This window comes from Gekko japonicus, unplaced genomic scaffold (genome assembly GCF_001447785.1).
Source record: "Gekko japonicus isolate JY-2015 unplaced genomic scaffold, Gekko_japonicus_V1.1 scaffold1459, whole genome shotgun sequence".
Lineage (NCBI taxonomy): Eukaryota > Metazoa > Chordata > Lepidosauria > Squamata > Gekkonidae > Gekko > Gekko japonicus.
Genome location: NW_015164715.1, coordinates 279,354 through 306,627, shown reverse-complemented (window position 1 = coordinate 306,627; position 27,274 = coordinate 279,354). Strand labels below are relative to the sequence as shown.

Sequence of the window (27,274 nt, the reverse complement as noted above, 5' to 3'; positions counted from 1 at the left end):
AGGAATGAACCCCGATGAAGTTGTGAGAACACTCCTTAGCAAGATAGTGAACTGGATTCCAGAGCAACTGGACCAGGGGCCCTGTCTTTTGCTCTGTTCTCTGGAACCAAGCTGTGGTTTGTTCAGGAATATGTGCTAAAATGGATGCTAGCCTTCTCTCATCATGATTTGTTTCTCTCTGTCCTTGCAGGTATTCTGGGTGGGGCCTTTATCAGGTGCGGTCTTGGCATCTCTGCTTTATAATTTTGTTATTTACCATGACTCGAAGAGCTTTGCACAAAGACTGGCTATTCTCAAGGGCAGCTATGTTACCGAACAGTTGGAGAACGATGGGACCAAGCAGATCGAATCAAGGCTGTAGAAACAGGGTAGCCTCCTTGGATTCAGTGTAAAAAAGCCTTCACGGGCCCCTTCTGTTGTTAGGGAGGGTTTGACAAAAGACTGAAACCTGTAGGAAGGTTTTTTCCATCCCTCGCCACTAGAGGGCCCCAAGTGCCTTTCTCTGGAGTCATACGACAGCGACAAGCGGATGCATATTCTGATATATATGCATTGACAAGTTCCAGATCTTCAAAGAGACTTTGAGCAACAGAGACACAGGGTAGCAGGGACAGCTGATATATGGTGCCATATTGCTAAAAGAGCTGACACCATTGCACAGATGCGAAGGCTTCTTATGCAGTTGAAGGAGAAGAGGGACGCACTTTGGAGGCCCACCACTTCCTTCCCAAGGTGACCGTGAAGGCTGCTGCTAAGACTGACAATGACATATAGCAGTTCTGTCAAGGTTTAATCCTGCATTTGTAAGTGCGGAATATCTGGAGGATAAAGCAGTAAATACTAATTGGGACGGATTGACGGTTGATGGCTCTTTCACTGACAAATGGGTCAATTTACCAATGCAGTGTCACAGTTCTGTATAAATCCACGCTATCGTAGACAATGCAAAGTCATAAGCAAGGATCTGGGATGCTCTGATGTGGCAGCTTCATTGTCGTCGTCATCTATCCTTCTACCCCCACGTGCTTCAATTTGATCAAAATCCCAGTGCACTTCCAGAAGGGGCTTCTGTCAGTGGAACAGAGTCATCTCAGCAGTGAATGCGGTCATTCCCTAGTCTAAACCTTGGCTCCGTGCAACACAGGAGAACTATCGAAGGAGCCTGTAGAATGTGTGTCCAGAGTCTGCTGGATCTTCTCTTGGCTTCAACACATGACCCTCCTGCTTGGATTCGCTCGATCTTAGCCTCTGCAAAATTTATAGGAAGTGAAGGTGTTTGTGAAAGCTATTCCCCCCCCCCCCAACAGACCAAGCACAGAAAGGTACAAGCATTTGATGACAGAGTGGTATGGAGAGAGTAAATACTACATCATGACAACTACCGGGTCATAGAAGGCTAATATGAAAACCTTCACTGGAGGACAGGCCCATCAATCAAGGTACCAAATCCAAGGATTCCATCACACTCTTGGATTGTGCTAAGAAATGGTTTCTGGATTAGAGTTTAAGTGGACTGCTCTGTGGGGACTCAGTAGAAAAGGCCTACAATCTGGGACTCAGCTGAAAGGCGGGGGGGGGGAGTCAAAGCTGGGCCATCCCCCTTCCCAAATTGGAGTAGCATCACTCTAATGGTGCCCATGATTTGCACTTCTTTACTTTTGATCATATAAGTGAGTGGCTGCCATTCACTTATATGGGAGCGGGAATAAAATTAAACTACTGCCAATATATCCCCCAAAGGGCCTTGCATTCCTCTGACCAACATCTACTGGTGATCCCCAGCCCAAAAGATGTACGCTTAGCCTCAACAAGAGCCAGAGCCTTCTCGGCTCTGGCACCGGGCTCGTGGAACGCCCCTCTCTAGTGAGATCCAGGCCCTGTGGGATTTAGTCCAGTTCCGCAGGGCCTGTAAAACTATGGCTGAGGCAGTGTTAATTTACAGGGCTCTTTTTGTAGAAAAAGCCCAGCAGGAACTCATTAGCATAACAGGCCACACCCAACAGCAGGAACTCATTAGCCTATTAGGCCACACCCCGGACTGCACAGCATATTAACATACTAGCAGGGGTCATTTCGTAGAAAAAGAGCTAGGGGAACTCATTAGCATAACTCATTAGCATATGCCACACCCCCTGACATCAGGGGCCTGGGCGGCGGACCTGCAAGGCCGGCGGGAGTGCAAGGAAGCCCCGCCAAGGCCCTCCCTGGCCCCAGGCAGGCAGGGGTGGGGAGAGGCGAGGAGGAAGCAACTTCCCCTCCCTCTTCTCCTGCCTCCTCCTGGCTGAATGAGGGCTGGAAGCGGGGCGGCCGGAAGCAGGGGGCGGGGCTTCGTCATGTGCCCCGCCCCCTGCACCTCATCCGGGGGAACTGCGTTCCCCCGCGTTCCCCCCTGAAATGACCTCTGCATACTAGGCTACACCCCCATGTTACCAGAAGTGTGGTCATCCAGCCACACCCACCTCTTGCTTCTTATTCTGTTTACCTTGTTGTCAAAACCCAGGGCTTTTTTTGTAGCAGGAACCCCTTTGTATGTTAGGCCACACACCCCTAATGAGTTTCTGCTGTTGGGTGTGGCCTATTATGCTAATGAGGTTCCTGCTGGGCGTAGCCAACTTGGGAGCCAGCTGGAACTCCGTTCCTGTGCGTTCCTGCCCCAAAATAGCCCTGACAGTGGCTTTGCTGCTATGTCTAAGCTGCTTGTTTAAGTTTCTTCCTTAGTCCATCATAGCTGTTCTCCTCACCCACTCACTTACCTGTCTTGTTCCATCTGTGGCTACACACAATCAGAGTCTTTCGTGACTCATTAAATTGTGTAGCTGATGCCACTTCATGTCTATGCACTAGCATTGTTAGATAGATTTTAAGGATCGTATTGTATTGTATTGTATTTTATCTTTTGTATGTTTTAAGTGTGTTGTAACCCACCCGAAGCCTGCTGTGCAGGGGAGGGGAGGCTAGAATGGAATAAAATAAATACATTTGGGGATAAATAAATTGGGGCACTGGACTACTGTAACTTGCTCTACTTGGGCCTGTCCTTGAGACTGACCCAGAAACTTCTGCTGGTCCAGAATGCAGCAGCGTGGGTCCTTACTGGGACCCTGCGATCAGCGCATATTCAACCTCTGCTGTGTGAGCTGCGCTGGTTACTGGTTGAGCACCAGATCAGCTTCAAGGTTCTGGTGCTTCCCTTGAATGGTCTGGGACCTGCATATCTTTGGGACAGCCTCTTCCGGTATACCCCTCGGAGAGTATTACGCTCAGTGGATAAGAACTTGCTTGTGGTCCCTGCCCGAGAGAAATCTGGCTTTCCTCAACTAGGGCCAGAGCTTCTGGTGCTCTGGCCCCAACCTGGTGGAAGGAACTCTCTGCTGAGTAACATCTGTGTCTTGCGGGACTTATTACAGTTCCGCAGAGCTTGTAAGTCAGAGATGTTCTGCCAGGTGCTTAGTTGAGGACACATTTGGTGTCCATCTGGCCGGCACTCTCCCCCCTGCAAGGTGGTCGCACAATTGTAACTCTGACTGCCATCTGTCCTTGAAACTGAATTGTTACTATGGAATCGAAGCATTTTGCTACTAGGGAACTTGTTGTGCACTGCCCTGAGCCCTACTGGGGAATGGGCAGTATAAAAGCCAAATACAATAAATAAATAAATAATGCTTCCTACCCCCAACAGTGGGTGGCCCAAACTGCTCTGAGAGAGACTCCATGAGTGAGATACTGTGTATGTTTGTGCAAACATCACATACAAACATAGGCTCCCCCTCTTGAAAACCTTGCAGTCTGTGGGCGTATCCTCCACACTGGAATAGCTCTTCTTCTTTTTTTTACTGACCTTGATCTTTTTTGCAGCAGCCTGACACACACACAAACTAAGCTGGCGAAGCTTTTAGTGGCATGGAGATGGGGGGGGGGGAGGTTTTGCTTGCTTGGTTTCAGGGTGTCAAGAAACAAAGGCACGGGAGAATTGCCAGCCTTTTTTTTTTTTTTTAAGAGAGATAAGTCACCCAACTCTGTTCTATGCATGTCCTGACAGTCGTGGGCTTAGATCCTAAGCGGTGCTGGTAGAGTTGTGCTAGAGGAGGACGACCTCTCTGATTCCATATCTCACTGTAGACTCCACCCACCCACCCACTCACCCACCCACGCAGGAGTCAATGAAGCAGAAGGACCAGTGTAGGAAGCCAGCTGGAAGTCTGCAGAAGGAGTCTCCCTCCCCTCTTCCGCAAATGGAAAAGTTGTCCCCTGGGAGGAGTTTCTGTGATCCAAGCCATGAGAGTGGGCATTTCACTGGACTACAATAATGGGGACATTTAGGGGGGGGGATGTTTATGGTGCTCTTTGTATAAGAAGTATTAGACAAGGGGCCCTTCTACCGTTCTCTTTCAGCTACCCTTTCTCCAAAGCATCAGGGGTTGGGGTCAAAAAGACGATTCCTGGATGAAACCAGTGGATGACCTTGCATAAGAATAATGAGAGTCTTATGAAATCTATATAGATGTTTCAGTTCATCATATGTACATCCTGTTTCTAGCTGCCATGCGGTCCAGAGCCACATTATATCATTACCATTCATTGCACAGATGGAGATTAGCTCTGAAATACACATGTCCCACCTTCAGCCCAAATCTGTCCCCATATTCACTTGATGGAATTCTGAGATACCCAATGCTTGGTAGTCACCATCTGATGACCAGTATTTGGTATTTGACCATTTCCCCCTTGGTATTTGAATGCCCCATGCACAGTACAGTCTAAAGAGTTAGCCCCTTCTAAGACCACTGTAGTCAATGGCCTTAGGAAGGGGCAACTTAGGACTGCAGTGCCAATGTACCTAATATTTTTGTTGTTATGGCATCACTCACACACTTGTGAACTCACAAGCCAGGAAGTGCACCACTGTTACCAAACCAAACTTAGACATATTGGGGGGGGGTGTTAATGGAGGGAATGGGACTGCAGCTTTCTAGCTACTCTGAGGTATTTTCAGTTCTAGGAGAGAACAGGAACAGTGCTGCGTCTGTTACTGCTGAAGAAGTACTTTCTTTGGTTTGCCCTGAATCTACTGCCTATCAACTTCATTGAGTGCCTCCAAAGTCTGATGGCTTCATCATGTTTCCTCTTTATCCACTTCATCAGCTGGCTGAAACACTCCAGTTTTCCAGTGTGCTAGTCTAGTCCCTATTGAGATTACCCATCCCACTCGATGCTCATTTCCACAGGGAAATACTGATGCACTTGCTGATCTGTCACTTCCTTATACCGTTCTCTCCCTGCCATTGTCAGTGTCTTCAGAAATCTTCTCTTCCATAGTCCCTACTGACTGTCACATGTTGCTGGGTATTGGACTATCATTATGGTATAGCAATCATTTGCAACTGGATTTTCTTATGTGGACAAGGCATTCCAAGCTCTGAATAACAGCACAAAATCCCATAATGTGTGGATGCAACCAAGTCTGATTGTGTGAATGGGCCAGCACAGGTAAAATATTCACCTGGGTGCACAGGCTTTTTGTAAGAATTGTTCTTTTAATTTCTTATTATGGTTTAGCATTGCTTTGAAATGGATGAACACAGCCCTTCCTAAAATCCATGCCATCAACGTCAAATGGGAGAACTGTTCTTGCTTTTGACAGTGGCCCAACACTAGAATTTATTCCATGACCTGTGTCCCCACAATCTCTCACCCCTCACTTTGCAGGCTTTCCCCTTAATTATGGTGCCATCCTCCTAGGGACAGGTTTTGCTCTGAGGTAAAATTTCAGTCAGCCTGTTTGACAGCCCAAATGGCTGAGGGACACAGGAACATTCTGATTGCAGACATTTATCTCTGGACACTAATGCACCAGCTGTCAGGTTCATTTGGATCATGTAACAAAAATGACAGGCCATTCCCTGGGAATTATTTGGGAAATGGCCTTTCGCATGACTGGCCTGTCCATGTGCCCTCCCTCTGCATCTAGAGAATGTCAGGGTGGGCCTACTCTTTTCTGCGTTCAAGTAATTCCCATGAAAATTTACTTTTTCTTTACCCCAGAAAGGGTTGCTTTTTTAAATAGTGTACACTTATCCGAGGGTGTGAACCAGCTAATGTCAGATTCTTGCTTGCATCCACAGCACATTCCTTTAGTCCCCATTTGAGGATACCCATTGTCAGTTGTTCCATCTCCACTGCTGCTCAGGAGCAGCAACATGATTTTCTAGGCTCAGTGGAGGAAGGTTGTGGCTACATGCCATCCCAGGACAATGCCCCATGGAAATGTCTTTCCCCCGAGTTTCTCTTCCAAGTGGTTGCAAAGACAGGATTAAGTGACTGAGAAGTCCTACCTACCTCCACACAATAAACCAATCAGGGTTCAGAATGATTCTGTCCCTATCTGGAGGAAGCTCCTAGAGAAAGATCTCCAGACGCCAGAGCCTCTGGCCATTCACTGTAGGCACTGCCCAGCTGGGAAATGAAGTGGGTGGTATTTCCCCATCCTGATGTCTCAGTTCTCTCTTGGGTGACTGGCCATTGGCATTGTGACATGGAGGGGAGCTCCAGGCCTGACACAACATGCCCGTCAGCAGGGCTCTTTTTGTAGAAAAAGCCCAGTAGGAACTCATTAGCATAATAGGCCACACCCCTGACAGCACAGCTCATTAGCACATTAGTCCGCACCACTATGTTATCAGAAGTCTGGTCATCCAGCCACACCCACCTTTAGATTCTTATTCTGTTTACCTTGTCGTCAAAACCAGGGCTTTTTTTGTAGCAGGAACTCCTTTGCATGTTAGGCCACACACCCCTATTGTAGCCAATCCTAATGAGTTTCTGCTGTTGGGTGTGGCTTATTATGCTAATGAGTTCCTGCCGGGCGTGGCCAACTCGGGAGCCAGCCAGAACTCCGTTCCTGTGCGTTCCTGCCCAAAAATAGCCCTGCCCGTCAGTACTTCTCCACTAGCAGGTCTGAGGCTTCTGCCTGCTTAGAATCATTATGTATTATTTATATTTATTTATTTAACATTATTTAGCTCTAGCGGTATGCTATGCACTGTACAGAAGAAGTGACAGGGTCCCTGCCCAAAATGGCTTACCATACATATTAACTGAACAGCAGAACTGTGAAACCAAACTTAGACATATTTGTCTATAGAGTAGAGGGAATGGGAAAATCAGCTGACAATGGAAGTGCAACAGGTGTGAACTGAGTAAGCAAATGGATTGTTAAATGAGTGGATCTTAAGGAAGGATGTGGAAATTTTTTCTCACATAGAGAATGGAAGGCTGTTCCAGCCACAGGGAAGCTGTGATGACACAGAGATGGGAGAGGGAGTAAGACCACCAAGTGGGGCAGACCAAAATGGAAATGGCTTTCCTGCAGGATCTCTGTATGCCTTTCCAAGTATCACCAGTCCACATGCTCCAAACACCAGCCTGTCTAGCAGGCTAGAGGTCCCACTTAATAAATAAAGAGAGATGTTTGAGGTCTTTGTATATGGACTATCCATTGCCAGCCCTTGGCAGCTAATCATATACATCTGGGAGACTTTGCAACAACCCTCACCCATCTGCACTAGACAAACATTATATGGGGTCCTATTTCTTCCCTTGGTCTACCTGATATCAAGCTCACAATTCATGACTTCATACTAATATACAATCTTACAGGAATATTGTGGGTCATGAGGAATAGGGGTGGGAGCTGAGGGCTGACGAGCATGCCCTTAAGGGCACAGAGTGGAATATTTGTGAGTGGAATTTTCATTTTGCCTTTGATCAGTCTGGAGGACTGTTAGAACTTCTCCACCAGTTCCGTTGAGTACTTCTGATCATTGTTCTCCACCCAATCATCTTCAGGTTGATAGGTCCCTTTTAAGACTTCAATCCGTTCAGAAAGACCTCTTGTATCAGGAGCAAGGATGACGTTATAGATCAGGGATGCTAAGATGCCACCAGCCAGAGGTCCCACCCAGAAGACCTAAAGAAGAGGGTTTCCAAAATAAATAAATAACAATGGTTTACTTGCTCCCAAAGAGGGCTTCTGGTTGTAGTACATACATAAATACCCCTCCCTCTTCTTGACCAGTAAGGATGCAATCAAATAACAGTATTTTGTGGGAATAGGGGGAACTCAACCAAGAGCATAGCTAAAAGGCCCCACAGTTATCTTGAGATGTTCAGGTGAAATTCAGCCATGCTCTGGCTGCATACAGCGTGTTATGAACACTGAGCTTTCCTAATATTTCCAGGTCATGCTGCTTCTAGCCGACACCAGCTCCTTACATCACATGTGGGCACATTTTGAGCATCCAACTTCAACCAGTGCTGCAATCAAAATCTCCATACATCTTGGACACAGAGAAAAATGCCTTTAAATGCTTTCATAAAGCGGTTCTCAAAATGGAACCCTCCCCCCTCCCTCTTCTTGACCAGTAAGGATGCAATCAAATAACAGTATTTTGTGGGAATAGGGGGAACTCAACCAAGAGCATAGCTAAAAGGCCCCACAGTTATCTTGAGATGTTCAGGTGAAATTCAGCCATGCTCTGGCTGCATACAGCGTGTTATGAACACTGAGCTTTCCTAATATTTCCAGGTCATGCTGCTTCTAGCCGACACCAGCTCCTTACATCACATGTGGGCACATTTTGAGCATCCAACTTCAACCAGTGCTGCAATCAAAATCTCCATACATCTTGGACACAGAGAAAAATGCCTTATGTCAAATGAGTAGAGGGAATGGGAAAATCAGCTGACAATGGGTGGATCTTAAGGAAGGATGTGGAAATTTTTTCTCACATAGAGAATGGAAGGCTGTTCCAGCCACAGGGAAGCTGTGATGACACAGCATTATGACACTGCATTATGCTTTCATAATGCAGTTCTCAAAATGGAACCCTCGATAACATATTGTTATTTGTTACTTATATGAGCAGGAGACAGAGACAACTGCTCAAGAGGTGCTGAATGGTTGGGGGGGGGTCAAAGAGAAGCACTAGACTGGAAAGTTAGTTAAGCCTGTCTGTTTAATAAAGTTGTGTTCTGCTTTCTGTTACTGCCAAATGTTGGGAGTCTCTCAGCTGAGTATCAGTTTTCACAATGAAAGCCTGCATACCATATCATTATTGTTACTTCTATGAGCAGGAGACAGAGCTTTTTATTCTGAATGTGACAACTGTCATTATATTTTTATAATTTGGAAAAGTAAACCCTACCAAGGCTCCCCCCCATCAAGAATTTCATGTTTGTTACCCTAATATAAGAAATTTTGTACAGAAAAGGACTTTCATGATATTCCAGTGATTCGGCTCTTTCTGCCTTTGTGACTTGTGGCACTTGCAGGTCATAAATTTTTCTCTATGGAAGTGTGAATTCTGCCTACCAAGGATTCTGCTATCCCAGGATGATGGAGAGGTCAGCCAAGAGCCTCTGATCTTGCCAGCTTTGTTGACTTTCTTTCGCTGTACTCTGGCCTCTAATTCATCACTTGAACACGTAAGCAAATTAGACACTGAAAGTGAGTTCAAGCAGGATTTCCCAGAATAAGTGATGGAATAAAGAGGCCCCAAGATACGTCCGTGGCTCATATATCACTATCAACATTTGTTGTACTTCATAAGCAACTGATTTTAATTAAGACACAGCTCAACAAGGAATTAATCCTGTTTGTTTACATCTCATTAATACATTGGCCATTCATCCCCCCTGCCAGGTCCTGAAGGGATAGCAATTCTCTCCTTCACTTTTACTTATTTTCCAAATCCTTGGAAATCTGGGCTTAAGGCCTAGATGGATGATTCATGCCCTCCCTTTTGTACGAAGGATCCTGGGCTCTGTGAGTGTCGTTTTGAAGGCTCAGCTCCAGCTTGTGCCAGACAAAAGACATAAGGATTGACTTACCCAGTGATCCTGGTAGTTTCCCATTATGACTGCAGGACCGAAGGACCGTGCAGGGTTCATGGAGCAGCCAGTGAAATAGATCTGGAAGCCAATAAAGACAGGGACATGTCACTATGGAAAACTCCCAAGGCTGATGAAGATATTCTATGGCAAACAGCAGCAAGTACTCAGCGGTATGCTTCACCATACAGTGAGAGCCAGTTTGGTGTAGTGGTTAGGAGCATGGACTCTAATCTGGGAGAACCGGGTTTGATTCCCCACTCCTCCACATGCAGCTGCTGGTGTGACCTTGGATCAGTTACAAGTTCATTCAGAGCTTTTCTCTCAGGGGCGGTTCTCAAAAGAGCTCTCTCAGCCTCACCTACCTCATAGGGTGTCTGTTGTGGGGAGGGGGAGGGAAAGGGATTGTAAGCCACTCTGAGACTCCTTTGGGTAGTGAAGGGTGGGGTATGAATTCAATCTCATCTTCTTCATCATTATTGCTCACAAAAAAATCACATAAAATTTAAAAATCTCTATTCTATTCAAAAGCTTCTTCCAGAGACCAGCATATGGTAGTGTGGACAGAGCAAATCCTGTTGGAATTAGCCACAATGTTCTCCTATTTATTCCAGTCCTTGGACCCAGTTCCTTTGTTGCTAAGGGAAAGGAGGGACTGCAGAATCAGAGAGCTCCCAAAACAGCTAAAACTCATGATGTGCATTTTTTCTTGAGACAGCAATGCTGATATTGTCAGGGAAGGCATAGGCTGCTTTCTGCCTTGGCTGCCTGCAGTGCCCCCTCCCAGAAGGTTGTCAGCTATATTTCCCAGAATAAGTGATGGAATAAAGAGGCCCCAAGATACGTCCGTGGCTCATATATCACTATCAACATTTGTTGTACTTCATAAGCAACTGATTTTAATTAAGACACAGCTCAACAAGGAATTAATCCTGTTTGTTTACATCTCATTAATACATTGGCCATTCATCCCCCCTGCCAGGTCCTGAAGGGATAGCAATTCTCTCCTTCACTTTTACTTATTTTCCAAATCCTTGGAAATCTGGGCTTAAGGCCTAGATGGATGATTCATGCCCTCCCTTTTGTACGAAGGATCCTGGGCTCTGTGAGTGTCGTTTTGAAGGCTCAGCTCCAGCTTGTGCCAGACAGAAGACATAAGGATTGACTTACCCAGTGATCCTGGTAGTTTCCCATTATGACTGCAGGACCGAAGGACCGTGCAGGGTTCATGGAGCAGCCAGTGAAATAGATCTGGAAGCCAATAAAGATAGGGACATGTCACTATGGAAAACTCCTAAGGCTGATGAAGATATTCTATGGCAAACAGCAGCAAGTACTCAGCGGTACGCTTCACCATACAGTGAGAGCCAGTTTGGTGTAGTGGTTAGGAGCATGGACTCTAATCTGGGAGAACCGGGTTTGATTCCCCACTCCTCCACATGCAGCTGCTGGTGTGACCTTGGATCAGTTACAAGTTCATTCAGAGCTTTTCTCTCAGGGGCGGTTCTCAAAAGAGCTCTCTCAGCCTCACCTACCTCATAGGGTGTCTGTTGTGGGGAGGGGGAGGGAAAGGGATTGTAAGCCACTCTGAGACTCCTTTGGGTAGTGAAGGGTGGGGTATGAATTCAATCTCATCTTCTTCATCATTATTGCTCACAAAAAAATCACATAAAATTTAAAAATCTCTATTCTATTCAAAAGCTTCTTCTAGAGACCAGCATATGGTAGTGTGGACAGAGCAAATCCTGTTGGAATTAGCCACAATGTTCTCCTATTTATTCCAGTCCTTGGACCCAGTTCCTTTGTTGCTAAGGGAAAGGAGGGACTGCAGAATCAGAGAGCTCCCAAAACAGCTAAAACTCATGATGTGCATTTTTTCTTGAGACAGCAATGCTGATATTGTCAGGGAAGGCATAGGCTGCTTTCTGCCTTGGCTGCCTGCAGTGCCCCCTCCCAGAAGGCTGTCAGCTATGGTTGCCAACTCCAGCTTGGGGAATTCCTGGAGATTTGGGGGAGGTGTCTGGGGAGGGCAGAGTCTGAGGAGGAGAGGGATGCAATGTCACTTTCAGACTTCAGGTTTCTTCTGTATACCACAAGAGTCCAGCCCCCCCCCAACTGTCATTTCTGCTGGAAATCAGCTGTAATTCCTGAAGAACACCGGGCCCCACCTTGACGTTAGTAACCCTATAGCCCCCACAGGCCAGCGTATTAGGCGCTTCTGCAGGGATTCTAAGGGTATGTACCTTATTAGTCATGCTTTAAAAAAAAATTCTAATATTTAGGAAATGCCACCAGCATTGTGCAAATGTGTACACATATATCACAAGCCTATAGTAAAAGCACAACAGTCATACACACACAAACACAAGCAGCCCTCCAAGGCAATGACTGGCTGGGAACTTGCCCTGGAGGTAGGGTTGCCAACCTCCAGGTGGGGCCTGGAGATTCTCCCACTATTACAACTGATCTCCAGACAACAGAGATCAGTTCCCCCGGAGAAAATGGCGGCTTTAAGTTGGTGGACTCTGTGGCAGTGTGTACTGCTGAGGTCCCTTCCCCCCCCAGCACTGCTCCCTCTAGGTTATGGAGTCTTGCGAACAAAAATTCTACTTTGTGAGCTGCTGGCATTGTGAGCTACTCGCTTGTGAGGGAGCGATTTGGCTGTGGCATAATTTGCTCTGGAGCCATCCTTCCTGAGCTACGACAGAAATGTGCTAGCCAGAGGGTAACAAACTGTGATCTAGCTCACGCTAGCTCAGCTTAGGAGCTGCGGTGGCTCAAGTGGTTAAGACGCTGAACTGCAGGCTGTGGAAGGTCATTAGTTCAGCAGTTCGAGACCTGGGTGCCGCATGACAGAGTGAGCTCCCGTCTCTAGTTCCAGCTCCTGCCAACCTAGCAGTTCGAAAGCAAGAAATTGCAAGTAGATAAATAGGTACCACTTCGGTGGGAAGGTAACAGCATTCCGTGCGCCTCGGTGTTTAGTCATGCCGGCCACATGACCACGAAAACGTCTTCGGACAGCGCTGGCTCTTCGGCTTGGAAACGGAGATGAGCACCACAACCCTAGAGTCGGATTCGACTGGCTTTCGAGCAAGGGAACCTTTACCTTTTACCTAGCTCAGCTTAGAGGGAACACTGCCCCCCCACCCCTGCCCTCCCCAGGCTCCACCCTCCAAATCTCCAGGTATTTCCCAACCCAGAGCTGGCAGCCCTCCCTGGGAGTTAAACGGCCAGGAGGGGAGAAGCACACAGACAGCCCTGAACTCCTCAGAGGAGGCAAGGGCAGTGTAATTATGAAGACACACGAAACTGCCTTATATCAACTCAGACCACAGGTCTCTCAAGGTCAGTACTGCCTACTCTGCCTGGCAGCAGCTCTCTGGGTTCTTAGGTTTTCCATATCACCTACCACCAGGTCCATTTTTAACTGGAGATCCCAGGGAACTGAACCAGTGACCTTCTGGGTGCAAAGCCGGTGCTCTCTACCCCTGAGCCCCACCCCTTCACAGGTGCTCACCAGAACAAACAGACCTTGTATAAGGGTGGTTCTTTTTACAGAGGAAATTATGGGGCTGACTCACTTACTTTGTCACTTAAAACTCTTTGGCTGATTCCTACTGGGCTGAAGTGATTGATGGCTGCTGGCTCCCTGTGTCCTCCACTAATATGCCTGAAGAACTGGGCCACTGGCCTTAGCCACCTGGTTCCTCCATACAGGTGTTATTTGAAAAGGGGTTCTTGTACCATTGTGGCTCCCACATCACTAAAGACAAGGGTGGGTCGGTCCCCAGAGAAAGTAAAATGGGTCAAGCCTTCAGTAGCGATCCATGTGATCATGGCTCTAGCAATATCTCTTCCAAGTTACTTCAGTACCCTCTGCTGGAAAGGGGTGGGAAAGAGCTGCAAATCAGACAACCCAGAATCAAACCCTGTCGATTGGTTCGTTTGTATGTATGTATAGCTGAAACTACCATACTCACCCCCAGGAGATGGCCAGTTGTGACTGACAGTCCAATAGACAATGCTGGGGAGCCCACGTTATCAGTTCTGCGGCTGTCAGTTGAGGCAAAGACACAGAGAACCAGTAGGAAGGTCAGAACCAGCTCCACGGCCACCGCCTGCCCAGCAGTTGTGTTGTTGTGTAGCTGAAAAAATGAAGAAACCCATGATGCGCAAGTTAGGAGAGGCAGGCTTAGAGCTTCGGTGATTACGGAGACAACACAAAAATCACCATCCGCCCACAGAAGCATTTAGTGTACAGAAGGAAAGTGGCCCCACAGGCTAGATTTCTAGGAATAGCTTACAATTCAACTGTTTGTCAGGTCCACCATAAAACACCCAGCAGCCTGACTACTAGCCTGATGAACGACTGAGGTAATAATTATGTGTTCATCTGTCTGGTCATTTCTCAAGCCCTCGCAGGCCCAGATGTCTGCGTATCTCAGCAACAAGAGCTGGATCAGCACCAGCAGAGAAACTGAGAGTCTTAAGTCATTAACTTGAGCCGGTAGTCACCAGAGGAGCTCAGCCATTGGCTCACTTCTAAAAAAAGAGAAGCATTTGGCTAGCCGTGGCCTTGGAAGCCACACTGGCTGACCTGCAAGCCCCATTCCTTCAGCTGAGATGTGGCTCTAGTGACCACACACAAACGACGGTTGTGCAAAAGAGGGAATTTTAGCAGGTGCAGCTTCCCCCCCACACACACCTGTACGAAGAGATGCGTCTGCCCAACCATCCCTCTCCCCTCAACAGAAACCATCAAAGGATCCATAAAAGCAGCTAGAATACAAAAGGGGTTTCCACCAGAAAGGGCAGAAGGAAAATTAAGAAAGCAGATTTTGCACTATGAGATCCAACCTAGCAAAGACACAATTGTCTGGCAACTTAAAGTGTGGCGAGAGGATCCCAAAATAGCAGCACAAAGAGCCACCGGGATGAGGTTACATGAGCAAATCTCAACTATATCAAGATCTTCACTATTCAGGGCTTTAAAAGCTAATAGGGTTGTCTTAAACTTTATCCTTGGCTGCACAGGTAGCTAAGGACACAGGATGGGCACCATGCGGCTCTTACACCAGTAAAGCAATTATGTTGTCACATTCTAGACAAGCTGCAATTGATGGAGAAGCATGGCTAGAAGCCCATTTAAGGCTGGAGATGGGAAATAATTTTTAAGAGAATAAAAAGTACTTTGAAAGAGGCAGCACTTCCCATGATGTAAACACATAATGCTTTTGTCCCTTGGTTGTCTCCAGTCAAACAAGTTATGCAGGCTTCTGAAACTATATGAAAACCTGCAAACCTGTTCACTATAGGCTATGGTCAGACAGATATGCAAGATGTAGGAAGCAACTTCTCTTTAAAGCTGTATTTACTTTCCTAAAAGAGCTACCATCCACCCTAAGAGGAAATTTAAAAAGAAAAGCCTTATGGGTTGCTGTGGCAAACTTTGGCTGAGCAAAATAAGAATGCTTTTATATACATTGCAGAGTGTTAAAAAAAGCTCAGCACTCTCCCACAATAACCTGAACAACAGTGAACCAGGTGGGAACTAGAGCAATGTCACATTTTTCATCCCTTGGCAATGACGACTAGTCATCCATCATCAGGAGCAGACTTTGATCTTGTAAGTATGACTCAGACGGAAGATAGGCAACTTCAGCTACCCCACCCCCTGAATGAGTAGCCCATAATCCATTGTAGCACATGCTGCTATAAAGCTCCAACATAGCCAGGATGACCATCTCTCTGACCCAGGGCCAACTCTCTCCCTAAATCCCACATGGGTCCACCTCCATAGATAGTGACCATGGCCTGTGATGTCACTAGCTCCTCCCTATGATGTCATTGGGTCCCAGTTCTTTTAATGACTTAGCAATGCCTCTGGCCCAGCCCCAGTCCCCCCCGGGAAATTGGAAAGTCTACACCCCTGGCTGTGGCAAACTTTGGCTGAGCAAAATAAGAATGCTTTTATATACATTGCAGAGTGTTAAAAAAAGCTCAGCACTCTCCCACAATAACCTGAACAACAGTGAACCAGGTGGGAACTAGAGCAATGTCACATTTTTCATCCCTTGGCAATGACGACTAGTCATCCATCATCAGGAGCAGACTTTGATCTTGTAAGTATGACTCAGACGGAAGATAGGCAACTTCAGCTACCCCACCCCCTGAACGAGTAGCCCATAATCCATTGTAGCACATGCTGCTATAAAGCTCCAACATAGCCAGGATGACCATCTCTCTGACCCAGGGCCAACTCTCTGACCCAGGGCCAAAACAGATCAGCCAATATCATAATGCCCCTATATAAATCAATGGTGAGACCTCATTTGGAATACTGTGTGCAGTTCTGGTCACCACACCTTAAAAAGGATATTATAGCTTTGGAAAAAGTGCAGACAAGGGCAACTCGAATGATAAAAGGGTTGGAACACTTTCCCTATGAGGAAAGGTTAAAGCGCTTAGGGCTCTTTAGCTTGGAGAAAAGACGACTGAGGGGTGACATGATCGAGGTTTATAAGATTATGCATGGGAAAGAGCAGGTAGAGAAAGAGGTACTTTTCTCCCTTTCTCACAATACAAGAACTCGTGGGCACTCCATGAAACTGCAGAGCGGTCGGGTTAGAACGGATAAAAGGAAGTACTTCTTCACCCAAAGAGTGATTAACACATGGAATTCACTGCCACAGGAAGTGGTGGCGGCTACAAGCATGGACAGCTTCAAAAGGGAATTAGATAAGCATATGGAGCAGAGGTCCATCAGTGGCTATTAGCCACAAGGTATAGATAGGGGCTCTGGGGCAAGTGATGCTCTGTCTTCTTGGTGATTGGGGGGGTCAACAGTGGGAGGGCTTCTAATGTCCTGGCCCCACTGCTGGACCTCCTGATGGCACTGGTATTTCTGGCCACTGTGTGAGACAGAGTGTTGGACTGGATGGGCCTTTGGCCTGATCCAACATTGGCGTCTCTTATGTTCTTATGTTCTTATTATAACCTTGGCCCTTTTTGCACCCGTATTTTGCCTCGGTTTCTGAGTGCATCCTATTCTTCCATTCTGCATTCCCACCCACTTCCACTTCCACTTTGAGACAGGGCCTTCTCTTGTTTCTGCATTTGTTTTACAGGAATCTGCATCCAGACCGCTTCCAGCACACTGGTGCCCCGCAGCTACCAAAACTCCTTTTGCTGTGATTTCTTGTTCTTATCCACTTTCAAATCACTAATCCTTTCTAAAATAGAATTGTTTCTGCAGATATTTAAGTACTGTACCACCACAGCCTTATCAATTACCTACTCCCCAAATGGAAATGAGGTTAAGGAATGATTGGCAAGAACTGTCATATCAAGGTAAATGAAGATGGACAGGATTTCACCCTAGTCAGCATACCCTTTAAGGAAAGACTGCTAGCTCCTTCTAGCAGAGGTATTACCACCCTTATGCCTACCTTCTGTGAACAAGATGGGCAAAAGTCAAAACGGAAGATAATTCAGTGAACTGAATTGCATGTATTTTCTCTTAGGTGTTCATTGCCCTTTCAGATTTGGATTTTCTCCAGCAATTACAGTGCTTGTACAGCTTTCAGGCATGTCAGCATGCGTTTGCAAGCCAGATGTCAACTGTGCCAATCCCAAGGCTAATTCTTGCGAGTAGTAGCAACAGCAGCATGGGAAATAACAGAATTGTCATTCAAAAACCAGTCATGACAGCTGCAATTCCCATAAGAACAAGTGTCAATTCTGGAGTTCCCACATGGCAACCCGGAGTTTTACGCTCACCTTTACATTCGTGATGCAATGGGAGAAAAGCCAGTCACAGATTATTCCTACTCTAGTCCCTATTGTCCACTTTTTTCCTTTCCAGATGTTGTAATGAGCAGGATTCTCTGCACACAACACAGCAGACCATGAAGGCAGTAGGATAAGGTAACAGGAGTTGGGGAGGAATGGATGGAGAAAAGCTGTGACTGTCTCATCCCTAGCTCCACCAGAGAAGTTTGCCAGATAGCAACCCAGTAGCCCTGCTATCTGCTGGGACTTTCTATTCTGTTTGTAGATTTAGAACTAACATTGCTGGGTACATTGATGTTTGGGCACACCCTGTATCAACCAAAAGAATACAACCTCTTGGGATCCCTTCATTCTTTGAGAGAGAGAGAGAGAGAGAGAGAGAGAGAGAGAGAGAGAGAGAGAGAGAGAGATAGATATCAATAAAACAAGGTGAAAAAATTTGTGAGTGTTTGAGAGAGAGAGAGAGAGAGAGAGAGAGAGAGAGAGAGAGAGAGAGAGAGATTTTCACCTAAATCAATGTGGCAAACTTTTCACAGTATTCAGCTGAAAAGACTCTAGATGGCTTAATGAGGTCTAGAGACTCCCCAGGCATCTCACAGCCTGAGACAGCTGTTGCCCATCTGTTCCTTCGAGAGCCTATAGCTGTAGATAAGAGCAGCCCCTAGACTTTGCTCATAGTCCTTCTGGTCACCCACAAAAATTCTCGGTAGTTGAAAATCAGCCTTTGAGCAGATCATTTAACAGAGTGACAAGACCCACAACTTGCAGTCTGCAGTCAGTGGTATTATTGGCTGCTTTGAACTGGGAGAAAAGTTAGACACAAAAATTTTAAAACAAGCATTCATGCTCTTCTAGTCAGAGGAGAACATAACATATTCTGCAGCTAGATTTACACGGCTTCAGTCCCATGCACACTTACCTGGGAGTAGAATTCCTGAATCCAGAAGGAATGACTTCTGAAGTAACAGACATTATTGCTTTCTCATTCTCACTGTCTCAATCAGAACAACAGGAATTCCTTTGCCGGAAGACTTACCCCATTGACAGCCAGGCCTCCTCGGATCTCCGCAGGGGTGATCTGGTGTATCACTCCAGCTCCAGCTATTGCTCCTACCATCTGAGCTATAATATAAGCCAAGGCTCGCAGCCCTGAAATCTTTTGTGCCACCAGGAGGGCCACAGTCACTGCTGGGTTGATGTGTGCCCCGCTGACATGGCCTACAGACTGGGCCAGAGTGGCTATAGCCAAACCAAATGCCAGTGAAATCTGCAGGACTCCCGGGAGTGCTGAGGGCCAATTTAAAGCAGAGCCTATGCCTATCAGGACAAATATCATGGTGGCCAAAAACTCTGCAGCAATAGCCCTGAAAAAGGCCAAGGAATAAGCTTCTTGTGCCATGGTGAAAGCAGCGGTGGGGACGCCAATGCACAACACCCTGAGGGCTCTTCACGCTTGCTTGCTTGCTTGCTTGCTCCCTCTGTCTCTCTCTCTCCTGCTGGAAGGATGAGTGGAATATATATATACATATATATTTATAGGGACACATGTAGAGAAAGAATGTGAAATGGGGTGGGACTGGGGACTGGGGTTGAGGCTCCTTGGAAAGCTCCCATCTCCTGCCTCCGAGATCCTGACCTTTCTTATTCATAATACGCAGCTCTGCCATTTTCTCAGTTTATAATTTATGGCCCTAACTTGGCCTTTGGTTGAATCCTGAATGTTCCCAAAGAAACTTTTCAAACTGGGCAACTACATTTTTTTTTCATCAGGATGAGCATCACCTCCATAGGTACTGCTGGGGAGAAGTCAGCAGTGACATTGGGAAATGTAGTTGTGTGGTCCGGGGGGGGGGGGATTTAGGTAACTAGGCAGAAAGTTAAAGGCCAGGACTTCAAAGGAAGCATTCTCAGAAGTGCTGCCAGTTCCATGCACAGGGGCTGCTGATGGCCAGCTAGACAGGCACAGATCAGGGGTCTCAGAGCATAGGAGGAAGGGTTTAGATTTGTTAGGCACTGGGGAACTTTCTGGGACAAGCCTGTACAAAAGAGAAGGTCTTCACTTGAACCAAAAGGAAAACAGGCTGTTGGTGATTAATATAAAAAACGTGGCAGAGCAGTTTTATATCTAATCCTGGGGGGAAAGCTGACAGGTGCTGGGAGCCTCCAGTTCAGGACAATTCAGTCCAAAGGGATGATTGCATAAACACCCAGGATAATATTGATAGGAGCGTAATAGAACTTGGGAGTGAGGGCAGAGTAGCAACTGAGGCCCATGAGTGGCAACTAACAGACCAAGGGAGGAGAAGTTTACTGGAGCAGGAAACATATTATAGGTGTCTATATGCCAGTCCTAGAAGTCTTGCAGCCAACATGGGGGAACTGGAGTGCTTAGTGTTCAGTGACAATTTAGATATAGTAGGTATCTCAGAACATGGTAGAATGGGGGAAATCTATGGGAAACAGTCATTCCTGGGTATAAGCTCTATAGGAAGGACAGGGAGGCACAGGTTGTTGGTGTTGTGTTGTACATCAAAGAAGGCATAGAATCAAATAAGATAGAAGACATCAGAGGAATTAACTCCCCAACAGAAGCGATATGGGTGGAAATATTGGGCCCTAAAAGTGAGGAAATATTGGGCCCTAAAAGCCCCACCTGATCAAATCATTGAGGCTGATCTTGAGATGCAGAGGAAAATAAGGGAGATGACTAAAGTAGAGAATGTTATTCTACTGGGAGACTTTAACTACCCTCACATTGACTGGGTAAACATGTGCTTGAGTCATGCTGTAGAAATGAGATTCCTAGACATCATAAATGACTGTGCACTGGAGCAGTTGGTCACAGAGGAATAGTGATCTTGGACTTGATTCTGAGCAGTTCTCAAGACCTGGTGAGATATATAGAGGTTGTTACACCAGTTGGGAACAGTGACCACAATGCTGTTAAGTTTAGTATTCAGGTCAATGGAAAGTTATCCCTAAAGTCCAGAACTGTAACATTTGAATTCGAAAGAGAGAACTTTACAAAAATGAGGGGAATAGTAAAAAGGAAGCTTAAGGGCACACACAAGAGAGTCAGATCGCTAGAGGATGCTTGCAAGTTATTTGAAACCACACTAATTGAAGCCCAAATAGAATGCATTCCACAGGTTAGGAAAAGCACTGCCAAGTCTAAAGGAAGGCCTTCATGGTTAACAATGCAAGTCAAGGAAGTTATAAAAATTAAAGAGGCTTCTTTTAAAAAGTGGAAAGTCTGCCCAAATGAATTGAACAGGATCTGGCAAAAAAAAAAAATTAAGTCAATAATTAGGCATGCAAAAAGAGACTTTTGAGGAGTTGATTGCTAAAAGCATCAAGACAAACAATAGACATTTTTTAAAAATATATCCAGAGCAGGAAATCAGCCAGAGAAGCAGTGGGGCCTTTGGGTGACAAAGAAATAAAGGGATTGATTGCTAAATGAAGATGTGGAGACGTCAGAGAAGCTCAATGACTTTTTTGCTTCTGTGTTCACTGTGGAAAGTGTGGGGCATGTACCCATGTGACAGCCCCTATTTTCATGAAGGGAGTCTGGAGAACTGAGCCAAATTGAGGTGACCACAGATGTTGTTCTAGACCTACTGGGGAAATTAAAAACCAGTAAGTCTCCGGGTCCTGATGGCATACGCCCAAGAGTTTTTAAGGATGTGAGATAATTGATCTACTAACCCGTATATGTAACCTATCATTAAATCCAGCAGCTGTATCAGAAGACTGGAGAGTTGCAAATGTTACACTAATTTTTAAAAAGGGATCCAGAGGGGAAGCAGGAAATTACAGGCCAGTCAGTCTAACATCTCTCTCAGGCAAATTAGTAGAAATTAGAATCAAAGGTAGAATTGTTCGGCACATAGAGGGACAAAGCCTGCTGAGGGGAAATCAGAATAGCTTCTGCAAAGGGAAGTGCTGCCTCACCAACTTCTTGGAGTTCTGTGAGAGAGTGAAGAAGCACGTAGACAACGGTGACCCAGTAGACACTATAAACATGGACTTTCAAAAGGCTTTTGACAAGGTGCCTCACCAAAGGCTCCTGAGTCAGTTTAGCAGTCATGGGATAAGAGGAAGGGGTTCTCTTATGGATTAAAAACTGATTAAATGAAAGGAAGCACAGAGTCAGGATCAATGGACAGTTCTCACAATGGAGGGAAGTAAGCAGTGGGGTCCCACAAGGATAGGTATTAGGGCCAATACTATTTAATTTATTCATAAATCATCTGGAACAATTGGTAGGATGCAGCTCACAGTAGATGGAACTATGTTTAGCTTGGTGGGTCACAAAGGTGGGCAGACTTAAGGTAACATAAGCAAGAACCACACAAACCACTTTGGAGTGGCTGTTGGACTTGACATGACCATAAAAAAATAGGCATCTGAATATGTGAAGCTGCCATATACTGAGTCAGAAATTTGGTAGTTCAGTGATGTCTCTTCTGGCCGGTGGTGACTCTGTAGAGTCTTGGGCAGAGTAGGTAAGGCTTTCTCAGGAGATACCAAGAAGTAAACCTGTGATCTTCTGCATGCAGCAGAGCATATGCTCTACCACTGAGTCGTGGCCTCCCCCCCCCCCTAAGTAGATGTCTAGGATTCACCCCCAAGTGGTGTGGATCCAACAATCCATGCCTGAAAAGCACACAGAGTTTTCCCATGTTCATCTCCATTCCCTGGAAAGATCATTCCTGGGGGGCTGCAATATCTGTGTAGAGGAATAGCGGTATGGGGCTGCATGTAGAAGTTAGGAGGGACGGGTTGAAATCAAGACCCTTCCTCCATGTTCTGTGCACAGAATGACTGGATCCATGGCAGAACCTCCCACAAACTAGGTGAGACTCATGCCCCTAGAACAACAAGCACAGCAGCAACACAAAGCTACAGAAGCTTGGGACGATACACTCTGCACCCAAATTGATGTAGCTTTGTCATTTTGTGTGAATCCCACTGTAGGCCGTGCAGGGCAATCTCATGCATATTTAACTTGGAACTAGTCTTTCAGTTTCGTTAGACTCAATCCTGAGTACATGTGACACATTTACATTTTACATATCAGGGCAGGTACATTTTTAGAAAGGACCCTAAGCTTCTTAAAATACTTCAAGCGGGGGTTAGTTCTCTCACATTTGAAATGTAGTGGAATGACATCTCACACAAATGGTCATATTGTGAATACATATATGGATGTTAGAGGCAAATTTTGAATTTTAAAATTAAAGGGCATGATTGAGCCACAAGTGCACTTGATCCTATGCAGGGTTACGCTATGTTTAATTAAGCTTATATCGGATTACACCCATAAGCACTTTTAAGACTCATGATTGATTACGGATTTAAGCACATGCTTAATTCTCCCAATTAAATAAATGGGCCTTAAAAGTGTTTAGCCATGGCTAGATTGCAGTTGTGAATGAGGGATCAGTGAGAATCTCTGCACTACATCAGTGATTTTTGGCAAGGATTTAAAAAGGTCCCTGAATAGGACTTTGGGTGCTTCTAGTTTAGGAACAGCAACAGGTCAAAAGTACAGGAAGTTCCTATGCAGAAACATCCTAACGCCTGCTTCCTTGTTCCACTGTTGCCAGCACAGGACCCTCTGAGCATGCCTGGTAGCGACCTGGTGTGTCAGAAACAAAATTTATTCAGAGAGAGACACAAACTGGGTGAACTTGATCTCCTTGAGGTTGAAATGGCAGCAAAGTTAGAATACTGGTTTGCAGGAGTGCCAAGAAACAGTCAGTGGACAGCAATGCCCTGGTTGTTAACCAACCGAAACCCCACTTCTCTGAGTGATGAGAAGTTCCAGGGGCTGGTCTTGCATAACGGTGTTGTTCCCTTGCAGGAGAGAACACTAGGCGCTTATGGTGTCTTGTCGGTGAAGACACAAAAGCACTTCGACAGGGCAACTGATAGGGTCACCAGCTGGCCTCTTTTCTCCAGTACTGGGGTGGCTAAACTGCAGCTTGGGAGGCACATGCGGCTCTTTCACATATATTGTGTGGCTCCTGGCAGGATGGCTGGGGAAGCAAAGGGAGGTATGCGTCCCTGATTGGTCTTCCCTTCCCCAGCCAGTGTTTCCCTCCCTAGGTAGTCTTGAAGTGGGGGTGAGCAGAGAAAGAGAAGAGAAGAAGAAGAGAAAAAGAGATTGGATTTATACCTCACCCTTCACTCTCGCCCTTCACTCTCAGAGTCTCAGAGCAGCTTACAAACTCCTTTCCCTTCCCCTCCCCACAACAGACACCCTGTGAGGTAGGCAGAAACTTTAACTTTAAATGCATTCTCAAAGCCCCCCCCCCCATCTACAAATATCATTGGACGAATAAATATTCTTATCAGCATCTGTTTTTATCCCTTTCGTTTTTATTTTTGGTTGTCTCATTTAATGGTAATAAAAAGCAAATCTGCATATTTTTCAATAAAAACATATGTAATATTTGTTCGTGTCCTGCAGCTCTCAAACATCTGATGTTTATTCTATGTGGGTCTTACATTAAACCAGTTTGGCCACCCCTGCTCCAGTAGGAACAAAAATGAGGGAGTGAAGCAACGTTGTGAAATGCTGCATTGTCACTTCCAGTTGTACATGGAAGTAGTGCCATGTGTCACTCTAGAAATTCTGCAATATCTATGGGAGAAATCAAAGCGAGTTGGAGAATTCCTAGAGCACCATGATATCATTTCTGGGTACAATTTGAAGTGATGTCACTACATTTCTTCCCACCCCCAATTTTTGCTCCCTCTGGAATGAGGAGCCAGGACAGAAGGCAATCTTGGTAAGCCTGCCACCTGATCTGCTACCCCATATCATCTTCCCCCGGAGGGGGAGGAGGGAGGGAGAGACCTGCAGCTGCCAAGTATCCAGCTCCTTTCTCAGTGGAGGTGCCTCAAATTTCGCAGCAAATTTGTTTGGCAGGTGAATATACCACTTTCTCTTAATCATAATCTACCAGTAACATTTCCTTCACCTATTGTTTTCTCATACTTAACTTTCTTCTAATAACAATAACTTTTCAATAACTGTCAAAGCAAATTAAATGGTCCTTTACATCTCAATGTTTCTCTAAGTAATCTTTGAAATCTTTCCAGTCTGCATAAAATTCTTCTGCTTCCAGATTCTTAAGTTTCCTTGTCATTTTGTCCATTTCAACCATAAACAATAATTTCCTTATCCAATCCCCGATTTCTGGGATTCTGTCTTGTTTCCAGCATTGAGCATAAGTCATTCTAGCCGTTGTAATCATATACCACATCAAAGTCCTTTTCCCCACATTGACTTCTTCCATTTTAAGTCCCAACAGTAGTATTTCTGGTTCTTTCTTAAAAGTACATTTCACCATTTTTCCCATTTCTCTATGTACCTCAGCCCAATAACTTTTTGCTTTGTCACAAGTCCACCACATATAATAAAAAGACCCTTCTGCTTTTTTACATTTCCAACATTTGTTTGACATATTACTATTCATATTTGCAATCTTTTTTGGTGTCATATACCATCTAGACATCATCTTATAGCAGTTTTCTTTTAAACTATTACACGTTGATATTTTCATAGCATTTTTCCATAAAAATTCCCAGGTTGCCATATCTATTTCTTTATTCATATAAACTGCCCATTTTATCATCTGTTCTTTAACTGTCTCATCCTCCGTATACCATAGTAACAGTATCTTATACATCTTAGATATCAATTTTTTACCTCCTTCAACCCATACATTTTCAATTTCATTATTCTTTTTCCTAAACCCAAAAACTCTTTTATCTGTTTTAAACAAGTCATAAATCTGTCTATATTGCAACCAGTCATATTTAAAGTCCATATCTTCCACCGCTTTCATTTCAAACGTCTTTCCCACAGGTTTCAAAATGTCTCTATATTTCAACCAGTCTTCTCCTCCTCTATGTATCGAATGCGGTTTAAGTGATAGGCTATTTATATAACATTACCACTAGACTGGTTACCTTCAGAATCCTGGTAGGCTATTGTTCTTGTGCTTCAAGCTCAGCCAGTCTCTGGGGTGATTCAGTCAGGGATGATTCAATCCCAATACATAACAGTTCCTATGCAAGAACATCCTAACACCTGCTTCCTTAGCCATGATCCACTGTTGCCAACACAGGACCCTCTGAGGATGCCTGGTAGTGACCTGGTGTGTTAGAAACAAAATTTATTCAGAGACACTAACAAATACAACCATTATAGTCCAATTTGGAGGTGTGATATGATTTGATCAAAGAATGTCGTTATGAGGTGATTTCTGAAGTATATATTGTCATAAGCAAGAAGAAAAGCAAGATGGGTACAGTCAAGTTGACTTGGTACAACTTGTGATGACTTCCTTGTGTTTCCATATGGGCAAGACCACTTGCATAAGTAGGCATGAGCTTCAACCCTATGACTCCTGTACAACTAAGTGAAAATGCGCATGCACAAAATAATGTTGATAATAGCCTATAATGAACGCTGAACTGTAAGGTTCTGTATAAACCGTGGCCACTTTGCTCACTATTTACTTAAACGGTTGGCAGCAAAGCAGTGAACAGTAATGATGGGTCTGGAGAGTGAGGAAACCAGAAATCCAACTGGCTATGCAAGAAGAATGTGAAATGCTGCCAATGGCACTGCACTGTGTACTGTTTGACTAAGTGAAACACAACTCAGCAAACAAGAAGCGAGCTGCTCACAAACAGCCTAATGGCCTGATGAGGAATCAGCTCCCTGCTTGCAACTGTCAAGCCAAACATGAACTGGACTGGAAGGTATTTGTTCATCCCCAGGGGTCATTTCGTAGAAAAAAATGTGCAGGAGCTCATTAGCATAACTTATTAGTGTAACTTATTTGCATATGCCACACACCCTGACATCACCGGAAGTGTGTCAGAAGGCAACACCCACCGCTCAGGTTCCACTGGACTGTTTTGGATTGCTAGCTATTGGGGAGGAAACGTGCAGATCAGTCCTCACAGAGGAGGGAGAGCTTGTACCTGAATAAAACTTGGTCTTAAAGGTGCCACTGGACTGTTTTGGATTGCTAGCTATGGGTGGGGGGAATGCGCAGATCTGCCCTCACAGAGGAGGGAGAGCTTGTACCTGAAGGCGGGCCGGGGGGGGGGGCTCTGCAACTTACCTGGCTGCTTCTTGCGCCTCATGGCCCAACTGAGGGCTGCTGGGGGCGGGGGGCAGGGCTTGTTGCATGTGCCCACCCCCTGGGCTCCTTACTTACTGCTGTGCATCCCTACTCCTCAGCAAAGACTGGCTGCTTCTCTCCCCAACTGAAAACGTTGCATTTCCTTTTCACACCAATGCACACACACCAGCCTCCTCCCTTTAGTTGGGTGTGTGTGGGGTGGTGGTGGTGGTGGTGGTGGGAATCTCTTCCAGTCCTGATGGCTGTTGGTTAGAACCATTACGATACATTGAAGGGGGATATCTATAGCCATTAGGAGGCAGCACCAGGCAATACTGTTCTTTTTGCCATATAGGATAACAATCATAGGCCAAGAATATAGAAGAAGAAGAAGAAGAAGAAGAAGAAGAAGAAGAAGAAGAAGAAGAAGAAGAAGAAGAAGA

At 45.5% G+C, this 27,274-nt stretch overlaps 2 protein-coding genes across 2 annotated transcripts in view; one reads left to right on the top strand and one right to left on the bottom strand.

Annotated features, from left to right (window-relative positions):
• LOC107108992 (aquaporin-6-like) overlaps positions 1–361 on the top strand; it is a 14,433-nt gene extending 14,072 nt beyond the window's left edge. The window contains exon 4 of the mRNA XM_015409559.1: positions 191–361. Coding sequence (XP_015265045.1) covers positions 191–361 — 171 coding nt within the window. The remainder of the gene's footprint in view (positions 1–190) is intronic.
• Positions 362–7,138: 6,777 nt separating this feature from the next.
• Positions 7,139–19,172, bottom strand: LOC107108999 (aquaporin-5-like). Its single transcript, XM_015409566.1, has 4 exons — positions 18,716–19,172; positions 13,869–14,033; positions 11,059–11,139; positions 7,139–7,966 (listed from the first exon to the last, which is right to left on the bottom strand). The coding sequence occupies exons 1-4, from the start codon at positions 19,076–19,078 to the stop codon at positions 7,781–7,783; spliced, it is 795 nt and encodes a 264-aa protein (XP_015265052.1). The 5' UTR covers positions 19,079–19,172; the 3' UTR covers positions 7,139–7,780.
• Positions 19,173–27,274: the final 8,102 nt, after the last annotated feature.

Excerpts from the sequence above, each read along its gene's own strand:
- LOC107108999 (XM_015409566.1), bottom strand. The coding sequence starts at position 19,078 with ATGGCACAAGAAGCTTATTCCTTGGCCTTTTTCAGGGCTATTGCTGCA. Across the intron at positions 11,140-13,868 it reads CAACTGGCCATCTCCTGGGG|ATCTATTTCACTGGCTGCTC; the intron begins GTGAGTATGGTA and ends ATTGGCTTCCAG. Across the intron at positions 7,967-11,058 it reads GAAACTACCAGGATCACTGG|GTCTTCTGGGTGGGACCTCT; the intron begins GTAAGTCAATCC and ends CCTCTTCTTTAG.